This window comes from Nicotiana tabacum, chromosome 7 (assembly GCF_000715075.1).
Source record: "Nicotiana tabacum cultivar K326 chromosome 7, ASM71507v2, whole genome shotgun sequence".
Taxonomy (NCBI): Eukaryota; Viridiplantae; Streptophyta; class Magnoliopsida; order Solanales; family Solanaceae; genus Nicotiana; species Nicotiana tabacum.
In genome coordinates this window covers 155702949-155725232 of record NC_134086.1, presented here as the reverse complement: position 1 = coordinate 155725232, position 22284 = coordinate 155702949, and the positions used below count along the sequence as shown (strand labels likewise).

Genomic DNA, 22284 nt, shown 5'->3' with positions numbered 1-22284 from the left:
TGGAATGAACACTTGCTTGGTAGGAGGAGCACTTGGCCATGGTAGTAGGTGCACTAGGCATCTTGTTGCTTTCTTGGTGCAACACAATAACATCCGTTACAAACACGGATTATATCACGTTAATATTCACTATTAACAAATAAATTTGTTCCAAATAATTAATCAATCGATCGATCATTTGATCAAATCCGAATCCAAATCAAAATCTCATTTCCCATTCACTCTCATCTTAAGACTATTTCATCTTAAACAAAAACTCAACAATCCAAAACTCAACATTAATTGCGTTAGTGTTAGGCCAGCTACTTTATTGAATATTCCTGCTTCTGCTTTCCTCCTCCTTCTCGATGGGTCATTGAACCGTAGGTGATAACTTTGGAAAGAAAAAAGAATGTAATAACTATAATTTATGAAGCCATGAATGGTTAATTAGGAAAAAGCTTAACTTCTGTGGCTAATTACATTTGTAAAGTTTTCTTGCATTCATCTGATTAACGCAGCTATAATAGTAACGTGTAACTATTTTTAGTGAGCTTAATTTTGATAACCGACAAACTTAAGTACAAATAACTTCTTATAAACAACTAAAATAAATTATACTACTGCTTAAACTTCTCTACATGCTGAAATCCAACGTTGCAAAATTTTGTTATACCGTCAGCGAATACTCCGTTTTACATTAGAATCTTTTTTTTTTGTCCATTCCGATTGTTTTATTTAGAAATTCTTTAGTTTGAAGATCCAGTTTTGTCTCCAGAGACCTTTATGTCATATATTTCAGTTTATGTGCCAAATTTTTTTTTTATTTGTTTTAAAACCATGCCTAGTAAGACATCATCACATAAAATGAAACAAAGAAAGAATAATAGAGAAAATCTATTTTCCTCACGGAATGGCAGTTGCACTTATAATTCTAATAAATCATTGGTACCTAGTCTAGTTTCTCTGAAACTAAACACAACTAGTAAAAGAGTAGGAGAAATAAATTAAAAGAGGAACCAAGAATTTCCAGTAATATGGAGTTCAAGCACATAGTTAAAGAAGCAGAAACAGTTCCATCCATATAGTTCTTCAGAGTAATTTCCACTCAAACAATCTAGCTTGCCACCAAGAGATCACCACAATTCGAATCAAAATTCACAAATTGTTGCTCGCTTGTACAGACTTCAAAATAAAAAATAAAATAAAAAATAAACAGTAAATAGCAACTGTACAATTTTCTACTATACTCAACATTATCACCCTCTTCCTCTGGCCTAGTGTTAACCGTATGAATCAATGGAAAACTGCTTTAGATACTAATAAGGCTGTATAATTTCCTCAGGGTTCAAATTAAAGTCTCTACCAATGATATGCAGGAAAAAAAAGGGGAAATCAAATGGTAAGGTTTTCTTGAATTGCGACAAAGGATCCTATTATGTTTCCACCAACATCTGGGAAATTTGGACATCCAGGAAGATTCTTCACCTTGCCTTTGCGATCAACTTCAACAGGGTATTTTAAGAGGTGCCCTCTCATTTCTGTTACTTCATCAGCTGCAAATTGCTTCCAGTTAAATTCACCCATGGATCTGACCCGTCTTACACATTCTAACGACTCCGGCTGTGTGAAGCAGTCCTCAACAACTCCAAGATGCTCAGCCCACAGAGACATTCTATATCCAAATATCTGCAGCAGATAGACGACAGCAAATGGATCAGATGAACGTACACACACACAAACATAAAAAAAATGCAAGTATATATACACACACATGTATATTCTTTAAGTTTCCTATATACATCTATATAACCTAGGTCAGAGACTTTGAATGCAAGTGCAACCACTGCTTATATGTTTATAATCCGCGTTGAGGTATTTTGATCAAAATAGGGAAACACAGTGACTTGCAAATACTCCTAGTAGTAAGTAATCACGTTTTCTGGAGCATAAATATTACAGTAAAATAACTCAAGGTCAAACGCAAAATAAGAAAATGTAGGAGAGATGGAGCACCTTAAGCTTTGTTCCACTTGTTAAAAGCAAAGCAAAAGAAATGTCCTAAAGTTTGCATAAAGAATCACTAGAAGATATATGTTTTGGTTTCAGTTTGATATTGACATGGAAGCAAACATGAGCATTGTGCAGAAAACTAGATTATTTAATTAGCAATATAACTTTTGCACTATTCAAGGAGACTGAGCGAGAATAGAAAAGAAATATTTTATACAAGAATTATACAATTGGTGAACGAAGTTAAAAAGCTCATGATTAAAATCTTTAAAGGAGCTTCAACAGTTGGTTGTCCTAAAATAATCTTGTTCTACAAATGCACAAAACAACATAGTCAAAGTGAGACTAGATGAGATTGTGGTTCATGAATACAGATTCAGTTTTTTTTTTTTTTTTTTTTTTTGAAGTAAGATAATTTCATTAAATGGCATGAAGAAGATGCATAGCAAAAAATATATAACAAAAGTGTGGCTGCTCATATACAAAAACTAAGGAACAGACACAATCCTAAAAACTCAAAGCTAGTTACAAGGGCTTGGTTGAACCAACTAAATAAATTGATTAGACAAGTTGCTTTAAGAGAGTGATTAGGAGTTGAAATCCCATCAAAACAACTACCCATTCCAGATGCACCAAAAAATAGAAGCAGACAGATATTTAAGCTCAATATCTTCACGAGAATGACATATTAGATTAATATGCAGCACATAATCAAATAGAATAGGTGAAAGGGGGAAATGCTGTAGGAGTGCTATGCGATAGAAAGAACCTACCAAAGTAAAAGACAAATTTTACATACAGTTACGGACTAGCAATGTTATATGGGAATCAATGTTGGATATTTTAGACTCACCATATCCACAAGATGAGTGCCGTAGAAATGACGATGTTAAGATGGATGAATATTAATATAAGACTAGACAAAATTAAATCACATCCGACACAGGATGCAAGTAACAAAGACAGAGAGTATCACGAGAGAAAGTCGCTTGAGAACGACGGAATTTAGTTTCAAGAGCATATCTTACTCTAATAGGGGGTAATGACTTTCTGAGTGAAGGAAAGGCCAATTATATATGTAATATCTTAGCTGCCAACAAGGCAAGTGCCCTATTAATCCTACCAGCTCAAGAGCAAGTGTTGAAAGAAAAATATAGAAGAATTCAACAACACTCCCCTCCCTCGTGATTTACACATTCTTAACGGTTGGTAGGTTGTCCAGGATACTTTGATGGTTTTGTTATGCCTTAAGTAGATCTCCAAATGCACAGATTCGTGCAGTACCGTGATGATTTTTTTTTCTGGTGCTGCTGCTAAATTTCATTATTGCCTTTCGTCTTACAAAGAAGAAAAAATAACAACCACTATTACAATGATTGGGAAGAGGTCCTACAATCACATGGAAGGAACTTGTTTCAAAATACGTCCAATCTCTTGGAATCATGCGGTTAGTTAAGAACAAAATACAATGGAAGCAAATGATCAATAGGGTAATACCAACTAGTTGGGATGAAGGCTTAGTTCATGTCATTACACTTACATTATATCTCGTGTTTGCCAAATTTATTTTCAGTGTGAGATCTATTTATCTTATATGGCTTTTTGGTACTGTCCCTTCTTGTCTATATTTTCATTAATGTGGTGCTTATGCTTTCCTGAGCCGAGGGTCTATTGGAAACAGCCGCTCTATCCTCACAAGGTAGGGGTAAGGTCTGTGTACACACAACCCTCCCCAAACCCCACGGAGTGGGATAATTCTGGGTATGTTGTTGTTTGTTGTGAGATTTGTTTATCAATTTAGGGATATTTGTGAGATATAAAAACCCTTTAGTTTTTAATATATTTAATTTGTATGAAAAGACAAATTAATGGGAAATTATATTGGAAAGGCCCAAATAGAGCATAGCCGATAAGAGGATTCATATTACCGACCCGAATTATTTAAGATACCAAGTATTTTTTTATTTTTTTCTGAAATAGGTAACAGTATATTCATCAGCATTTAGGAAATGCCGGACACCATATTTTAGAAAATATCTAAGCACAAAAACTTGTTCATCTTACAAGGACTACTAGCTAAGACTAACTACAGAGATTAAATCTAGTAAAGATTCAGCATCCTCTGTAAGGTTTTCTTTACACCAGAAATATAAGAGCTGCTATTATTTTCGAAGCACCTTGCATAGTTGCATTTCTCTCTTTCCACTAGATTCGAAGTATAGTTAATTGATTGTTTGATACTAGTTAGTTGACTGATTGACAACAAGACGCAAAAGCATGCGTTGTTGCACATCCTCTTCTTTCTTTGGGAGTGCGTATTTTGGTTCATTTCTATCTATAGTATCTGCTAAGTGCTAGCATGGATGACCAATAAGTACCTTATGATTTTTAAGTCAAGAATTCCTCCGGATTGATAATGTAACCAAATTATTCAGCACATATATCAAATTTGCTAATCACCTGTCCATAGGGTCTAGACTGTTTTCTTGCCCATGTATGATGAGGTTGATATGCTCCCATTGCTATCTCTGTGTCTCTAGTGCCCTCCAGGGAGCGCTGGTTGATGTTTGCAGATCCCAATATCACATACTCATCATCCACAACCATCCCCTTAGAATGAACGTAAATCATGAATCTGCGGTTTTTTCGACTGAATGCCTGCAACAACATATTCAAACCATTAACTCTGTAACTGATCAATAATGTGCAGTGCAGGGAACATGTAGGCAGACAACTTTACAACAAACAATAGGAGGAAACTTAAAGAAAAAATGACCACCTATTACTATTTGTTTGTGTTTCAAACAAAGCCTCTCCATTAAAAAAAGGCGACAGTCTTACAGCAAAGCAATTAGTAGAAGAAAAGTAAATTTAATAAAATGAAAATAAAGAGAAACTTCCAGGAATAGGTAAGTGACAAAAATCAAAATTTGCAAGTCTTCATATTCTCTCGGAAAAGGAGAATGGAGGTCAATGCAAATACCTGAGGAGTGTTTGCAGTGCCGGGACTCTCAGTTCCCCCAACATTACCAGCCTCACGGTTACCAAGACAGTAGAAATTCAAATAATCTTGTGGAGAGTATGTATCCTCAAGACCAACCTCCTCTAAAGCCTTGTAAATAGTCTCATACATCATTTGCATTGTCTTGTTCTGCAAACCAAAGTGGAGACCTAAGGTTTCACTTGCACAACTTAATAACTTATAACAATTAGAAGACAGTTAATTCAGCTGGAAAGCACATTTCCACGGTTTGTCCTTCACAAAACATTTCAATCAGCTTAGAAAGATATGTTAGCATATTTAGCATGCCGCAAACCTCTCATGTGCTCTACCTGCCAATAAAGAATTCTTTGTGTAGCAGCCCCAGTTGGATTACCCTCTGGCCACATTGGGAGGACAATGTATGCTGCAAACCTCTCATGTGCTCTGATTTTTTCGGCTATTTTTAGTGCAATTTCCATTGGAATCAGATTATTTGCACCTGCAGCACACAGAAAACTCAGTTATCTGAATTGCTTTGACAACCAGAAGAATAGCTTTATTACTTTCCAAGATATGTAAAACTGTTAAAACAAAAATCATTTAGCCAAATAAAGATGTAGCACCACTCTCTTTAAATTTTTTCATAAATAAATGAAAGGTTAAAAATGTAAAATAATTAACAGGATTAGAAGTGCCACAATGTTGTATTAAAAAAAACCTTGGGAGCATGCCTTACGGCTAACCCCCACCCCCCACCCACCCACACACACAAACAAAAAAAAAAAGGAACATGACCTATGGCTATGATTAAAAAACATTATATTCAGTTTCTTTCATCTATAGTGGAATGCCTTTTCAAGTTTCCTTTCCAAAGTCACTTCTCCGTCTTTTACAGTTATGCTTAAAATGCTAAGCTAAATCCGTATCTTTGACTTAGATGTGGAAACGCATTCATCTATCTGATCTGACCTCATAAGTCTAACAAGTTTTTGTCACTTCCAGAACTCGCTCAGCCCACCCCTTCCTGCCTCTAAAAATAAAGAAAACAAGCATATAAAAGGATTAGGAAGAAGATGATACATTAACCACAAATTAGAGCTGGTTAATGGTTATGTCAAACCCCAAGGACATAAGTTATCTATGTAATTCGTGCAGGTGTACTCATAAGTAATCATGTACTGAGTCTAATTTAACAGCCAAAAGAGAGATATATTGGATATGGACAGTTAGACAAGTCAGAATTACTGTCCATAACCGTCTGTCCGAAGCATCAGGAAGAACTTGTGGAACATACGTGTAATACTCCTCAAATCTATAAGAGTTTCAAGACGCGCTAAATATAGAATTTAATTTAATTTTTTTTATCTTAAATTATACTTCTATTACGACTTTAAACCCCTGTGATTGATTTTTGAGTTACTTTTCTATTTATAAATAATTGGATATGCAAATAGGGAAATATTAATAATTTTAATATTATTAAATATTAAAAGTATGTATAAGTTAATACTAGTTAAGTCAAAACCAAAAAAAAAAATGTGGAAAACAAAACAAAAATAAGACTCACATGCCTTAGCCCATAAAGGGCTGGGCAAACTAATAAGAAGCACGTTGCTTAGCCCTTATACAAGAAACAGAATGCTATTCTGTTTACACAGCAAGCGCAAGGCAGCAGGAGCGAAAAGAAAATTTTAGGATTCTTTACAAACCACTAATTCTTGAACTCAGAATCGATTGTTTAACTGGTGGCAATTGGACTGAGGCCTACGTATTGGCTCGAGAAGTTTTGAGGTGAGTTGATATAACCCTTTACCAAAGTGGTTTAACTCACAAAAGTATGCATACAAAGTATTTGATGAATTGGCTAAAAGAGTGAATATGTACTTAATTGAAGTGAGTGAGTTCCTATTAGCTTATAATTAATTTTTTTGTTAAAGTTAACTGAATTATTTTGATATATGTGCATAAATTTTCAGATTTTTGTGTTATTCTTATACGCCATTTTCATGTTGAAAATTCAGGAAAAACAAGAATATTTAGAAATAATTTTGAATGTTTATTTCATTCTTATGTCATACCTTACATTCAAGAATTTTAGAATAAGTACGTTTGAAAGATTTAAACCTGAAAAGTCACAAGAAGAAGTTTTAGAAAGAAAAGATTTTTGGGAGTATCCTTTATTCTGAGAAGGGGTCATCGTCCAGGCCGAGGGTCCTGACCAAGGCGTTGACTTCCTGAAACTACTTGTGCCAAAGTAGGGAGCACACAAGCCGAGGGTCTCACTGCTAAGAAATTTCTTAGTCATGCTAAGGTATGATACATGAGCGCCTACTTGGGAAGAATTTGAAGAGACCTTCATGGCTAACTTTATCCCAGAAGAGGATAGGGAAGCTAAGGCTACAGAGTTCGAACAGCTCAAGCAAGGGAATAAAAGTGTGCAAGAGTACTACATGGAATTCATAAGGTTAGCTAAGCATGCTCCTCACATGGTTAAGACAGAAAAAGCAAAGATTCGCAGGTTTGTTGGCGGTTTAGCTTACCACATTAAGGATACGACATCAGATGCAGCAGTAGGGATGAAAGCCTTCTCCTCTGTTGTGGGATTTGCCAAGCACTTAGAAAAAGGCAGACAACTAAGGAGAGAAGAAAAAGAGCATAACAAGAAAGCTCGGACAACGGGCAGGTTTAATGGTACATCCAGCGGAGGTGGAAGGGATTCCTTTAATAAGGAGTCATTAGCACCAGCTCAGCCCAGTCATCAGTCAGGTGGTGGGTCTTCCTTCAGACGTACTCAGAGTTATGGAAATCAGTCTCGCCAGAATCAGAATTTTAGGACATCATCCTCACATTCAGCCCAGTCATCAGTCATGCTAAGCAACATTCACACCAACAAGGTCTTTGTGGAACATGTAAGCGGCAACATTCAGGTCAGTGCACGCTCGGGTTTCGTGGTTGCTACCATTGTGGAGACATTGGTCATATAAAGGCCAACTACCCAAAGTTGCGACGTAATTTCAGTGGTGGCTCGTCCTTCTAGTTCCTCAGCTACTGCAGTTGCACCACCTCAGGCTCGTGGTTCTCATAATCAGACCGGGCATAGAGCAGGCAGAGATGCTGACCGAGTTACTCAGGGATGGGGACAACCCCGTTTGTTTGCTACACTTGATTGTTAGAGTGCAGAGGCATCTGCAAAAGTTATTACAGGTATACTTTTAGTTTGCTCACATAATGCTTATGCCATAATGGATCCAGGTTCAACGTTTTCATATGTGACTCCATACTTTGCAATTAACCTCGGACTAGAACCTGAACAACTTAGTGAGCCATTCCTAGTATCTACTCCAGTTGGCGAGTCAGTAAAACTCACAAGAGTCTATAGAGGTTGTATAGTTTCAGTCCAAGGTCACAACACCAAAGCCGGTCTCATAGAGTTAGAAATGGTGGATTTCGATGTGATCATGGGTATAGATTGGTTATCTTCCTGCTATGCCATGTTAGATTGTCATGCCAAGATAGTCGGTTCCAATTTCCAAATGAAGAAGTCTTAGAGTGGAAGGGTAGTTCAGCATCACTTGTAGGTAAGTTTATTTCTTACCTTAAGGCACAACGAATGATCGGTAAGGGGTGTCTCGCTTATTTGGCTCATATCATTAATCCAGAATCAAAACCACCAGCTCTTCAGTCAGTGCCAGTTGTTAGAGAATTTCCAGAAGTTTTCCAAGATGACCTTTCCGGACTTCCTTCCGAAAGAATCATAGACTTTGGCATTGATCTCATGCCAGACACTCAGCCCATATCTATACCTCCTTATAGGATGGCTCCAGCAGAACTTAATGAGTTGAGAGAACAGTTGAAAGACCTTTTTGACAAGGGCTTCATCAGGCCGAGTGTTTCACCGTGGGGTGCCCCGGTCCTGTTTGTTAAGAAGAAAGATGGGTCTCTCAGAATGTGCGTCGACTATCGGCAGTTGAATAAAGTTACAATTAAGAATAAGTACCCACTGCCAAGAATTGATGATTTATTTGATCAACTTTAGGGTGCAAAGTACTTTTCAAAAATAGACTTGAGGTCGGGGTACCATCAGTTGAGAATCAGAGAAGAGGATATATCTAAAACAGTCTTTAGAACTCGCTGCGCGCACTATGAATTTCTAGTGATGTCCTTCAGGTTGACAAATGCTCCAGCTGCATTCATGGACCTCATGAACAGAGTTTTCAAGTCATTCCTGGATACCTTTATTATTGTGTTTATAGACGACATTTTGGTGTACTCTAAGAGCAAGGAAGATCATGCAGAACACCTCAGAATAGCCTTGCAGACCTTAAAGGAGAGTGAGCTTTATGCCAAGTTTTCAAAATGTGAGTTGTGGTTGCAGTCAGTGGCATTCTTAGGCCACGTGGTATCTAGTGAAGGAATAAAAGTAGACCCTCAGAAGACAAACGCAGTCAAGAACTGGCCTAGGCCGACAACGCCAACCGAAATTAGGAGTTTCTTGGGGTTAGCTGGCTACTATAGAAGGTTTGTAAAGGGGTTTTCCTCACTTGCAGCTCCATTAACTAAGTTGACTCATAAAGCAGTTAAGTTCCAATGGTCAGACGCTTGTGAGCAGAGTTTTCAAGAGTTAAAGAAGAGGTTGACCACTGCACCTGTGTTAACCTTGCCGACAGGTTCGGGTGGGTTCACAGTGTATTGTGATGCCTCCAGAGTGGGCCTTGGTTGTGTTCTTATGCAAAATGGAAAAGTTATTGTTTATGCTTCCAGGCAGTTAAAGAATCATGAAAAGAACTACCCCACACACGACTTGGAGCTTGCAGCAGTGGTGTTTGCATTAAAAATATGGCGACACTACCTTTATGGCGAGCATTCTGAAGTTTTTACGGATAACAAAAGCCTCCAGTACATTTTCAAGCAAAAAGAATTAAATTTGAGATAGAGAAGGTGGCTCGAGCTATTGAAAGATTATGACATCAATATCCTTTATCACCCGGGCAAAGCTAATGTGGTAGCAGATGCACTTAGTAGGAAGTCAATGGGTGTCTTGGCCCATCTTGTAGTACAAAGGCGATCTTTGGGTCGACAAATTCAAAAACTAGCAAATGATGGAATTAGATTGGATGAGACCGAAGAAGGAGATATAACTGCTTATGCCTTAGTGCAATCCTCCCTTGTTGCGCATGTTAAGGCTAAGCAAGACGAAGACCCGTACTTAGTGAAATTAAAAGAAGGAATCAGAAACAAAGAAATCACTGCTTTCACTCTGGGAAGTGACGGAGTTTTGAAGTTGAATGATCGGTTATGTGTGCCTGATGTAGATGGTCTTAGGAAGGCCATAATGGAGGAAGCTCACAGTTCGAGGTACTCTATCCACCCAGGTGCTACCAAAATGTATCTAGATTTGAAAGAGTTGTATTGGTGGAAAGGCATGAAGAAACAAGTAGCAGATCATGTGGCTAAATGTTTGAATTGCCAGCAAGTCAAAGCCGAGCATCAGAGGCCTGGTGGCCTAGCTCAAGATATAGAGATACCACAGTGGAAGTGGGAGATAATTAATATGGATTTCGTAGTAGGTCTACCTCGCACATACCGTAAACATGATTCAATTTGGGTTATTGTAGACCAACTGACAAAGTCCGCGCATTTCCTACCCGCAAAGACGACAGATTCCGCAGAGCAGTAAGCGTAGTTGTACATCAAAGAAATAGTCTGATTGCATGGTACTCCAGTTTCAATCATATCTGACAGAGGCCCTCAGTTCACGGCGCATTTTTGGCAGGCATTTCAGAAAAGATTAGGTACCAAGGTCAATTTAAGCACCGCTTTTCATCCACAGACCGATGGCCAGGCAGAAAGGACCATTCAGACTCTCGAAGATATGCTGCGTGCGTGTGTTATAGATTTTGGAGGTAATTGGGATGATCACTTGCCACTTATAGAATTTGCTTATAATAACAGCTATCAGGCCAGCATTGGTATGGCTCCTTATGAAGCGTTGTATGGGCGGAGATGTAGGTCTCCAATGGGTTGGTTTGAACCAGTAGAGGTGCCATTGATTGGTCCAGAGTTTGTTTGTGAGGCCTTGGAGAAAGTTCAGCTAATTAGAGAAAGACTTAAAGCGGCTCAGAGTCGTCAGAAATCCTATTCTGACAAGAGGCATCGTGACTTAGAGTTCATGGTTGGTGACAAGGTGTTTTTGAAAGTTTCACCAATGAAAGGAGTTATGAGGTTTGGTAAGAAGGGGAAACTTAGTCCTAGAATTATTGGACCTTATGAGATTATAGAAAAGAAGGGAAACGTGGCTTATGAGCTAGCCTTGCCCGTTGAGTTGTCCTCTGTTCATCCTGTCTTTCATGTGTCTATGCTTAGAAAGTACATTCATGATGAGTCGCATATAATACCTACCGATACCATAGAAATTAAAGAATGCTTGACTTATGAAGAGGTACCTATAGAAATTCTCGATAGGCAAGTAAGAAAGTTGAGAACAAAGTATATAGCATCGGTAAAAGTTTTGTAGAGTAATCATGATTCAAAAGAGGCTACGTGGGAGGTCGAGGAAGATATGAGGAAGAAATATCCATATTTATTTGAGTAACAAGGTATGTGAACCTAGGTTTGGCTTGACATTTATATTTCATTTATTAAATACAAGTTAGCAAGTGTTTCTGTCCTTCCAAGATTATACTTAATTGTTGAAGTAATTTAGTTTTAGTCAGAGTATATTTAGTTATTTAATAATTTAGTGTCATGCCATAATACATTCAACTACTTAAAGTGATTTACTTTTGCTAAAGTGTTGTGCTTTAGATTCTTGTTGGTTATTGTGGTACCTCCTTGCCGGAGTGTGAGTAATTAATTTATGAGCTGTATATGGTGCCTAAGAATGACCTGTTATGGTATATTTGGCTGTTGTTGGTGTAGTTGTGATATTTGTGGCAGGGATAATTTTTGGATAGTCCAATTTACAAGGGAAACTCTACCGAAATTTTTGAAAATTTAGGGAGTTTGGCAAAATTTTGAGTCCCTTAGAAGAGTGAGTAGTGCTAAGAAAACTTAAGAGGTTCAAGGACTTAAGGAATGATTGTTAGCTTAAGAACAAGGCCCTAGCAACATTCGAGGACGAATGTTTTTAAGGAGAGAATATTGTAATACTCCTCAAATCTATAAGAGTTTCAAGACGCGCTAAATATAGAATTTAATTTAATTTTTTTTTATCTTAAATTATACTTCTATTACGGCTTTAAACCCCTGTGATTGATTTTTGAGTTACTTTTCTATTTATAAATAATTGGATATGCAAATAGGGAAATATTAATAATTTTAATATTATTAAATATTAAAAGTATGTATAAGTTAATACTAGTTAAGTCAAAACCAAAAAAAAAAGGTGGAAAATAAGACTCACGTGCCTTAGCCCATAAAGGGCTTGGCAAACTAATAAGAAGCACGTTGCTTAGCCCTTATACAAGAAACAGAATGTTATTCTGTTTATGCAGCAAGCGCAAGGCAGCAGGAGCGAAAAGAAAATTTTAGGGTTCTTTACAAACCACTAATTCTTGAACTCAGAATTGATTGTTTAACTGGTGTCAATTGGACTGAGGCCTACGTATTGGCTCGAGAAGTTTTGAGGTGAGTTGATATAACCCTTTACCAAAGTGGTTTAACTCACAAAAGCATGCATACAAGGTGTTTGATGAATTGGCTAAAAGAGTGAATATGTACTTAATTGAAGTGAGTGAGAATATTAGCTTAGAATTAATTTTTTGTTAAAGTTAACTGAATTATTTTGATATATGTGCATAAATTTTCAGATTTTTGTGTTATTCTTATATGCCATTTTCATGTTGAAAATTCATGAAAAAGCAAGAATATTTAGAAATAATTTTGAATGTTTATTTTATTCTTATGTCATACCTTACATTCAAGAATTTTAGAATAAGTATGTTTGAAAGATTTAGACTTGAAAAGTCACAAGAAGAAGTTTTAGGAAGAAAAGACTTTTGGGGGTATCCTTTATTCTGAGAACGGGTCATCGTCCAGGCCGAGGGTCCCGACCAAGGCGTTGACTTCCTGAAACTACTTGTGCCAAAGTAGGGAGCACACGAGCCGAGGGTCTCATTGCTGAGAAATTTCTTAGCCATGCTAAGGTATGATACATGAGCGCTGAGAACAATGAAGCGAGTGGCACCTCGTGGATTGGGCCTATTCGATCAGGTTGGGATCGAACCCGTGTCAATCACACGGTGACTGAGACGGAATTAAGTCAGGATAGTTGAAACTCCCAAAGTATAAAGTGAAGTATTTTTTTTTATAAGAAAGAAAAAGAAAAGAATTTCTTTCAGAATATTCATAAACTGCTATTATGCAATTATTTAGAATTATTCTTATAAGCTTTATGTTTTACATGCATTTAGAACCCTTGCTCGTAATGTATATGTTATTGAAGTTTCTCCCCATGTTGTTGAGACTCACTGAGTACAATGGATAGTACTGACGTTCTCTTTTGGGAACCTACGTTGGTCTGCGGTACAACGTAGGAACCGGATTTGCAGGCGAGCAGGCTACGAGTTAGGACTTCCTTCTCTTCCAGTGCTCTCTTCCAGTGCTATTGGTGAGCTCCGCTTTTGTTCGTGGAGTATTTCTTAGAGTCATCTTTATTTAGTTATTTCTTTGTTACTTAGAGAACTAGCCAGAAAATTCTCATGTCCTGAGCAGTGCGTCAGTTTATCATTAGAGGCTTCATAGACATAGTCATTGGGTTGAGATTCACATTTTTTTTATAATAACTTAGCAGTAATTCAGTAGTTACTACGAATAAAGTTTTGGAGTTGATTTATTTAAATATTTGAATTAATCAAAAGTATTTGGTTAGAGTATTGCCTTGTTGCATATAAAGTTTGGAGCTATAATATATTTGATAAGCAGAGATGGTTCACTCGATCATGTTTAGTGATCGAGTGCCGGCCTCGACCTGTTCAGAGGATGGGTCGTGACAATACGCATGAAACCTCTTTGTGGTGGGCCTAAGGGCCAGTTTCTCCCTCATAGAGAGCTGGCCCTCCCAAAGAATCCTGCATGTGCAGTTGGATGGTCTCCAAATTCAGGAATGAGCTTCACATTGGATCCGTCAGTGGGTATAAAGGGACCCTATAAATGCTGTTGCACTAGCAGCAAAGTAGGAGTATCTAGTCAAAGTTGCAAATAGGCCAAGAACGGTAAATTTTGTAAGTCTACTCCAACGAGATTTTCCATAAAAAGTAACAAATTACAATTATTAACCTGCTTAATCAACGTGTATTAAGACATTAATAGTACTTTGTACATAGCATGAAAATATCCTCTTACCAATATCCTTATGTTGACTCCAATTGAACGAGGAACCAATAAAATATTGATTTTCAATGTAAATGAAATGTTGTGCAGCACGAATGGCCTTCACATATGCTGTGTGTATGCTCATGTCAATAAGTACATTTTTCCCACAGACCAGGTTCTGCAAGAAAAAGAAAAGAAAAGAAAATTAGTATATACTTGGAATAAGTAAACGAGTATATGTTTTGGAGCAGACAAAGGATCTCCTCCCTGTCATTGCCCCTGCATCTTTCTTTCTCACCTTCATTGTAGCTTCTTTGGGATCCTTTGGAAAGCCTTTGACTGAATTTGAATCAATTGAACGAAAAATCTGGTTGATAATTGAAAAAGAATGTCACCACAAGATCAAATACAACACTCCAATTAAATTTCTATCTATCGATATTACGTTAATAACAACCTGTACATGCCAACCGTTAGGGTCATCGCCGCTCACAGATGGAGCATCAGAAATACCAAGAATTTCAGGCATTCTTTCAATTCGGAGCAAAGCATCATCATACGATGTCTTCAACTTTTTAATGCCATGAGGCTTTGAAGCCTTCAACCAGCGCTCCTCGAAGTTTGTGAGAACATCATATGCTGCAGGCCCATCAATTTTACTGTGCAGGTCATGCCATGGTTCTCTAGGACAACCAGTTACACTCCCCTGTTAAGTACATGAGATGGATTACTATCAAAGCAACACAAATAATTACATTGACTTCTTGGTAGAGAAAGGTAATTGTATGACAAGAACTTCACCCCAGAGACATATCAAAGAAACACAACAAAATATTACTCCTCCCTCCAACTTATATAACGTAGTTTGACTTGGCACGGAATTTAAGAAATGAAGACTTTTGGAAGTTGTGGATCTTAAACATGCCATATCATTTGTGTGGCAATGGAAGCTTCTCACTAAGCATAAAATGCGAAGCTTAAAGTAAAATTGTTTCCAAATATAGAACTGTTTCATTCTTCTTTAACGGACTAATAATAAAATAATGTCAGATAAAATGGAACAGGACTAACTCACAAGACAAAAGTTTTCATCTGAAGATGTATATTTCTACTTTAAGATGTGATTGTAAACCCTAATGAAAAAGATTGATACAGTTCACTCATGATAAATAGGTAAAATCTTTTCTCCTGCTACAATACTGAATGATGTAACTTGACTAGGGATAATTATTAAGGCAAGAAACCTAAATGTCAACTGAGGAAGATGTAGGAGGACAAAGCTCATTCTCTTCTTTTGGCCGAACCATTTACTTTTGTTCCAAAGGTTGAAAATGGTATAAGCTTGGTAACAATATTGATCTACATCACAGTCTTCCAGTTTCAAATTCTACACCGTACTTCAACTAGACATGGTTATTAAGATGATGGTTGCAAATTTATATTGTCAACATTATTTCGAAATATGAAAGACGAAGAGTAAGATCTGAAAGAAGTCCTGTAATGGTTCTCATTCAACTTGTTGAACTGTGCAATATTGGAATTAAATTGGAGAAGAAAGTACAGTAGTTCCTTACAGATATATTATTGGGGACATGAAAATAGGGGAACAATGATTTTCGCTATGAAATCAGGAAATAGATTCTCAACTTGATGGGAACTAGACCTGTTAAATGGGCCGACCCGACCCGGACCCGAACCCGTTGACTCTTGGCCCATGGGTCCTCAACCAGGCCGGTCCGGTTCACTTTCTTATAGGGGCCGGTCCGGATTTGACCCATTAATCAAAATATGTTGACCCGACCCGGACCCGTAACCCATAATCCCTTAACTCGAGCCCTTATGGGCCGAATCCAATTTAATTAAAAAAAGTTAAAAACTAATAAACAATAAAAATTTCAAACTTTATACATATATACGAACTTGAAATTACTACATGTCCTTGAAACCCGTTAGAATAAAATGAAAGAAAAATCATACTATGTTAACATGAAGACTTGAGAAACATATGGAATTCGATTATTTCTATAACTAATAGTCTAAACCATATGGAATTCAACTATTTCGACAAGACGCCTCATAGTGTTTGGTACTATATTCTTTCTTCAATATTTAGATTCATTTTTTTAACCACTTGTCTGAATATATATATATATATATATATATATATATATATATATATATATATATATATATATATATATATATATAGTGTGTGTGTGTGTGTGTGTGTTTGGTGTGGAGAAAGTTGACCTGTGGGTCAGCTACCGATTCCGGTCCGGTCCGGTTCAGTGGGTCAAAATATTATAGCCCGGCCCAGGCACATTAAATTAATGGGTTGGTCCGGTTAGGGTTTCATGGGTCATGGGCCGGTTAACGGGTCAATTTTAATGGGTTATGTGGGTCGACCCGGCCCATTTGACAGGTCTAATGGGAACGGTGCAGGAAGCACAAATGACAATAACCTGCTCTCTGGTCATTATCAGAATTTATAACAGCTCATATTCTACTAAGCTTTTGAAGAAGAGAGTTCCTGTTTGTAAACCTGAACTGCTTCAGTTTCACACTTATTAAAACTAAAAATAAAAGAGAACCAAAAGAATGGTGTTTCCAACTATAGTAGAAATGTATAGGCATTATTTTACACTAGCTGGGGTTGGCCAAGCTCAAAGATATAAAAGAAAGGTACTATGGATAGTCCGGGTAAGAGAATCCTAAAGAGCTTGAGAATAACCAAGTTTTACATATCATTTGACAAATCATAAATAGTTAGACACTGCAAGTAATCAAGGAATAATCATTGTCAAGAATTTCATACTTGCTAATATAACTACTCTATGTGGTGGAAAATCAGCAAATTAACAACAGTAATTAATGCCTATGAAAACAAACTAAAGGACATTTAAGGATGAAAACAAGCAAAAGGACATTAAGGATGAAAAGTTACAGCATAAGTAGGGTTATGATAGTCATCAGAGTGCACTGTCTGCAGTGTTCGAAATAGAGAATGATCTGGTGTATCATATCGTCCATCACATAAATCAAGTCCTCCAACAAATGCTATGATTTTTCTTCGATTGTTGCCAGCATCAGCATCCACTATTACTGTCTTCTGGTGATGTGTATAAATTACCCCAACTTCCTGCATACCAAACTCACAAGATAGGCTATGGAGTACAATAAAAAAACGGAATTCAAATGAAGTAGTCTAGCAATATAACAGTACAATGTAAAAATTTCGTACTGAAGACATCATCAGATGTACCTTAGTGGCAACGACCTAAAGTTTTCAAATCTTTTGACATAGTGGTAAGAGGCATGCAATACAATAAAAAGTTAACGGGACTGTTTCACCCGCATGTTAAAGGACTCTGGGCACACCTTGAATGATTAGCATCGGGACATGCCAGCAAGGAAACATAGCGGGAAAGGCAGAAATCAATGCAGCCAAATGAGATTTAATGTCTGAACAAACTTTGCTCTTGTCGGGGATCATTACTCAAATAGTCCTCACATAGAAAAGGCAAAAGGGGGGTTGGTACTTGGAGAAACTAAAGCTCAGTAGAAACCTAATGGAAAAAGGAAGTTATCTCTTCACTAATCAAGGAAGTTAATTCAACAATGATTTGCAAGTATAATAAATTATATATGTATTAAAACAGAATGATGTTCAATGGCCAGAATCCCAAGATTTAGAATTCTTCCAGGGTTGCTGATATCTTGTAGCTCTTTTTGATAACTGGTCATATAACTTATCCCATAGAGAAACTATAGAAAGAAACGTCAAAATCTAACTTACCCTCTGCTTGACCCAACTGTGACGCTTCCCTGCCACTCGAGGACAAAGCAGCACTTTTACAGAAGAATGTTTAAAAAAACTACGAGTCTCTTCATCATGGGTTGCCATAACGCCATCCTGCAGCTCAAAATTAAGCATTCAAAACTGAATTTACATGAAGCCTTTGGGGACTATCTAAAACAGCTAACAAGAAGATGAAAACACAAAATGATTAGAGCGCCACTATGTATTAGCTCTGCAGAAGAAATGTTAAAACAGAAATACATCATGAGTTGGCCTCGGAGAACTAAATGGATATCAAGATATGCATATGTCATAAGTATAACAGAACCATAAGCAATCTTGCACGTACGAGGCATGGATTCTTTCCAGTTGTCATAATTGATGCACTAGTTTTCCAGGCTGAAAATGATAAATGTGCCCTTGATTGTAATTTGATTTGGCACTCACAGACTATGTAACTTAAAGCCAGTCACTGACTAAGTTTATTAAATATACTGTCTATGAATGTATATATTGGTACTTCACTGATTTAATGATTAGATTTCTGGGTAGAAGTGTTCAATAATTGAATAAACAACACAATATGTGCAGATGATGCATGCATGAGAAGAGACGTACGTCACATAATCTTTTTGCCAGACATTTCAAATGATCATTTGGAAAAATAAAAAGGGAAAACATTAAATTTACATCTGAGGTATGCTGCTAATAACAACTTAAGACATTGAAATTTAATTTAAATCTGTAAATTAAATATTCATTTTCTGCACATACAAAAGACAGAAGTTCACTAAAATATGTATCATTTACCGTCTTATAGCCAAGGATGCTTCTTGATGTAGGGTCATCCCATACAAGAAGCAGCACTCTAACACCTTCTTGTGACTTTGACTTCAAAAGATCCCCTAGAGTGTACTTGTCAAGAGAAGCATCATCTCTAACAAGTCTGACTTTGTGCCATACTGACCAACCTGTAATGTAGATCAACCGTCGGGCTTGGCGTATGGCATTACAAATGTCGCGCCAGCACTTTCCATGTACATATTGCATTCCAAAGTCCAGCATCAAATTTGGTAGGCTTCCATCAGGAACATGAGCATCTTGATACAGAGTAACTGTTCCACCCATCCTCAGTGGGAAGTAGGTTCCAGGAACTCCATAATACTCAGGACCAGCACCAACTCCATGATGGTAAACACTTAATTTATCAATTGGATAATATTGGACTGATATACTCAAAACAGCTCCAGCCTTGCAAGGTCTTCCGTTACTGTTTAGGATCGGAAAGGACCCCTCTATTTTACCCCCTCCATATATCTGTTCTAGTGGGACAGCCACTGTCCCCATAAGCTGAGAACCGACTATATCATCGTCCTTGACAAGAAATTGTACCTCGGCAGCATAGTGTGCAACAGGGACATTAAAATGTTGCATCCACACGGGATTTTCATTATTGCTTATGACATAAGTCCTGCCAATCACTGCATCAGCTACAGTAACTGAGACGTACGGATCACTTGTGATCTTATTACTCATTTGCCCAAACATATCCCCAATGGTTTTGTGGAACATGTCCATGTTCGGGAGATTTTTTGCTTCGTATACCCAAATATCCAGATTACCGTGTAAGAGCAAAACTTTTAAGTTTTTTTTAGAAGGCGAGAATGGCACAACCTGCATAGCCTGAGTATTCTGTGGTTCAGCACAAGAAGTCGGATAGGTTGGTTTTGGAGACTCCGATTCCCACCTTGAAAAGGAATTAGGGTGGCCATAGATAGTCCCTTGAGCATTGTAGTTTGAGGGAACAGGGTTTGGCCCCGAGTGATATGATGCCGATGCCGATGCCGGAGCAGGAGGAGAAGCAGGGGCAGAAGGGTGATTTTCAGTCAAATTCACCTTTGCTAAGAGATCATGGATTGGTGGATAAGCTGAAGGGCGAGTGGAGGAGTCATCTCTACCATGATCATAGCTTGCCCCAGAACTACTAACAGATGAAACACTATCTTGGCATTGGAGAGAGTCGTGAACTTTGGATGGTTGGCTCTCCAAAGGCCTTTCTAGCCAGGAATGTGGATAATGCTGAGGTGCAGCATATTGAAAACTGCCTTGCTGTTCAAGAGCAGGCATAGGAGAAGATGTTGCAGGAGGCGGATATGCGTGGGGTGGATAGGCAGGAGCAACACCATGTGGTGGAGGAGGATAACAATAGTCTAAAGAGCTGGAATGGTGGTGAGCGGGCGCTGGAGGTGCTGTTGGAGCTAGTGGATAGGGATGATAGTTATAGTGACCAGAATGTTGAGTGTTGTAAGGGGGAGGATAGTGAGGGGCTTGATGAGGATATGAGTATGGACCAGAAGCAGGAGGAGGATATGCACCTGAACTGAGAGGGGGGTATGGTTGATTTGAAGGTGGTGGAACATGAGGAGGGTACCCATAAGCATTGTTATATGGGTAAGAAGGTGAATTATTATACTGATCCATTAATATACACTACCAGATTACACTATTCTTAATTCTTTTGTGTACACTAACATACAAACTGATCAAACCTAACCAACAAATCAAGAGGGTCTGTCCAAGATCCTGAATTTTACCCAATTCAACACACCATAAAAAGAAACAAGCTTCCTTACCCCTACTGGAGAAAAAAAAAAAGGAGGGGGGGGGGGGTGTTAAATTGCAAAAGATAGATATTCTAAAGAAATATATCAAATTGATCAGGTGAAAATAGAAGATATCATTGGGGTTCTTGAATCAAGAGAGATATCCATAATCAGCAAGGAAAAATGCAAAAGATCAAGAAAAGAAAGTACCTTATACAGGGTTATGACTGAGTTACTAAAAAGAGAAAGAAAATCAAAGAAAATAGCAGGATCAGGTGAAAAGGAGCCTGGAGCTTCCCAAAAGGACACCAATTGAACTTTGTCAACGCGTTTAAGGTAGATTTTACTGCTTTGGAACAAATGAAGAATGACAGAACTAGAAAGCTGATTTGACGGTGACGGAATTTGGCGCTGGAGTTCATTCACTAAACGGCGTCCATTTCCCAAACTTTTTCTTTGTTGATGACTTTGATTCATACAAGAAAAAATTACACAAAGATAAAAATAAAAATAAAAATCAATGAAATCAGAATATTTTATGAGTTTGATTTTGGTACGGAATAAAAATCTTTAGATTGTCTTCTAATGGCGTCACTTGCTCAAGAATCTGGTAAACAACTGCAACGTAATCACTTATTTGTATTTTTAGTTAGTGTCAAATATAGCTCACCAGTCGTCATATTATATTTGATTTTTTTTGGTAACTAGCTTCTTTATATTAATCACCAAAAAGTATTTACATAGCAAAGCTAACATGCTAATCTTTTGCTTACTCCTTATACTAATTTTCCTAGAAACATAAATTATACAAATAATGTTTGTTCCTAGGCGTGACTCTAGCACTAACTATATGATAAACAGCATTCTGAATATCATCATTTCTGCTTTTTTTCTCAAATGCTTTTCTGTTTCTTTCAAGCCATATATGATAAACAGCTTCTGCATACATCATTCTGAATATCATCGCATAAGCAGACTTCCCTTTTGCTTGACTTATGGTCCATTGAAGAAACTGCTTCCAGTTGCCATTTCCCAATTTCTGTCTTCCAAGCCATCTGCACATTCTGTTCCACACTTGGGTTGCATAATCACAATGCCAAAATAGGTGATCTCTTGCTTCCTTCTCTTTTTTACACATCAAACACTCAGGTTCTACATTGGCCTTCCAGCTAACTAACATGTCACAAGTTATTAACCTGTCGTGGATCATCAGCCACGTGATGAATTTTGCTTTTGGCCTTGCTGCATTTTGAAACACTAATGTCTTCTATTCCATTCTTCTATAATATCCCAGTAGGTGCTGGTATATTTGTCTGATCATGCTCTTCTTCCAATAAATTTTGAAAGGGTTAATTTATAATCTGTTTATTGATTCAACCTGTTTTAGTCTTACTTTTGGTTATGAAATTAATTAAAAAATTACTTTAGTGGTGTAATGGTAACGTTACTCTATGAATGTGTGGGTTTATATTTATTTTAGGGAAAAGATCTAGATTCTGATATATAATTTATATTTATCCTCCGTTATACTTTTTGTCCAGTATTGTTTCCCAACCCTTAAGGGTCTGTTTGGAAAGCCATCAGGTAATTGAAAT

At 37.4% G+C, this 22284-nt stretch overlaps 1 protein-coding gene across 1 annotated transcript; it reads right to left on the bottom strand.

Moving 5' to 3' along the window:
- Positions 1 to 1035: 1035 nt before the first annotated feature.
- LOC107823262 (phospholipase D gamma 1-like) lies at positions 1036 to 21134 on the bottom strand. Its single transcript, XM_075217903.1, has 11 exons — positions 20900 to 21134; positions 18897 to 20724; positions 18084 to 18200; positions 17232 to 17426; positions 14745 to 14993; positions 14586 to 14654; positions 14318 to 14465; positions 5326 to 5474; positions 4976 to 5143; positions 4453 to 4650; positions 1036 to 1668 (listed from the first exon to the last, which is right to left on the bottom strand). The coding sequence occupies exons 2-11, from the start codon at positions 20565 to 20567 to the stop codon at positions 1375 to 1377; spliced, it is 3258 nt and encodes a 1085-aa protein (XP_075074004.1). The 5' UTR covers positions 20568 to 20724; positions 20900 to 21134; the 3' UTR covers positions 1036 to 1374.
- Positions 21135 to 22284: the final 1150 nt, after the last annotated feature.

What these genes read in the sequence shown, in the direction of transcription:
- LOC107823262 (XM_075217903.1), bottom strand. Translation starts at nt 20,567, where the DNA reads ATGGATCAGTATAATAATTCACCTTCTTACCCATATAACAATGCTTAT. An exon ending in ATCATAACCCTACTTATGCT is followed by an intron (nt 14,994 to 17,231) that starts GTAACTTTTCAT and finishes TGTACTTAACAG; the next exon opens with GGGAGTGTAACTGGTTGTCC. An exon ending in CTAACGGTTGGCATGTACAG is followed by an intron (nt 14,655 to 14,744) that starts GTTGTTATTAAC and finishes ATTATCAACCAG; the next exon opens with ATTTTTCGTTCAATTGATTC.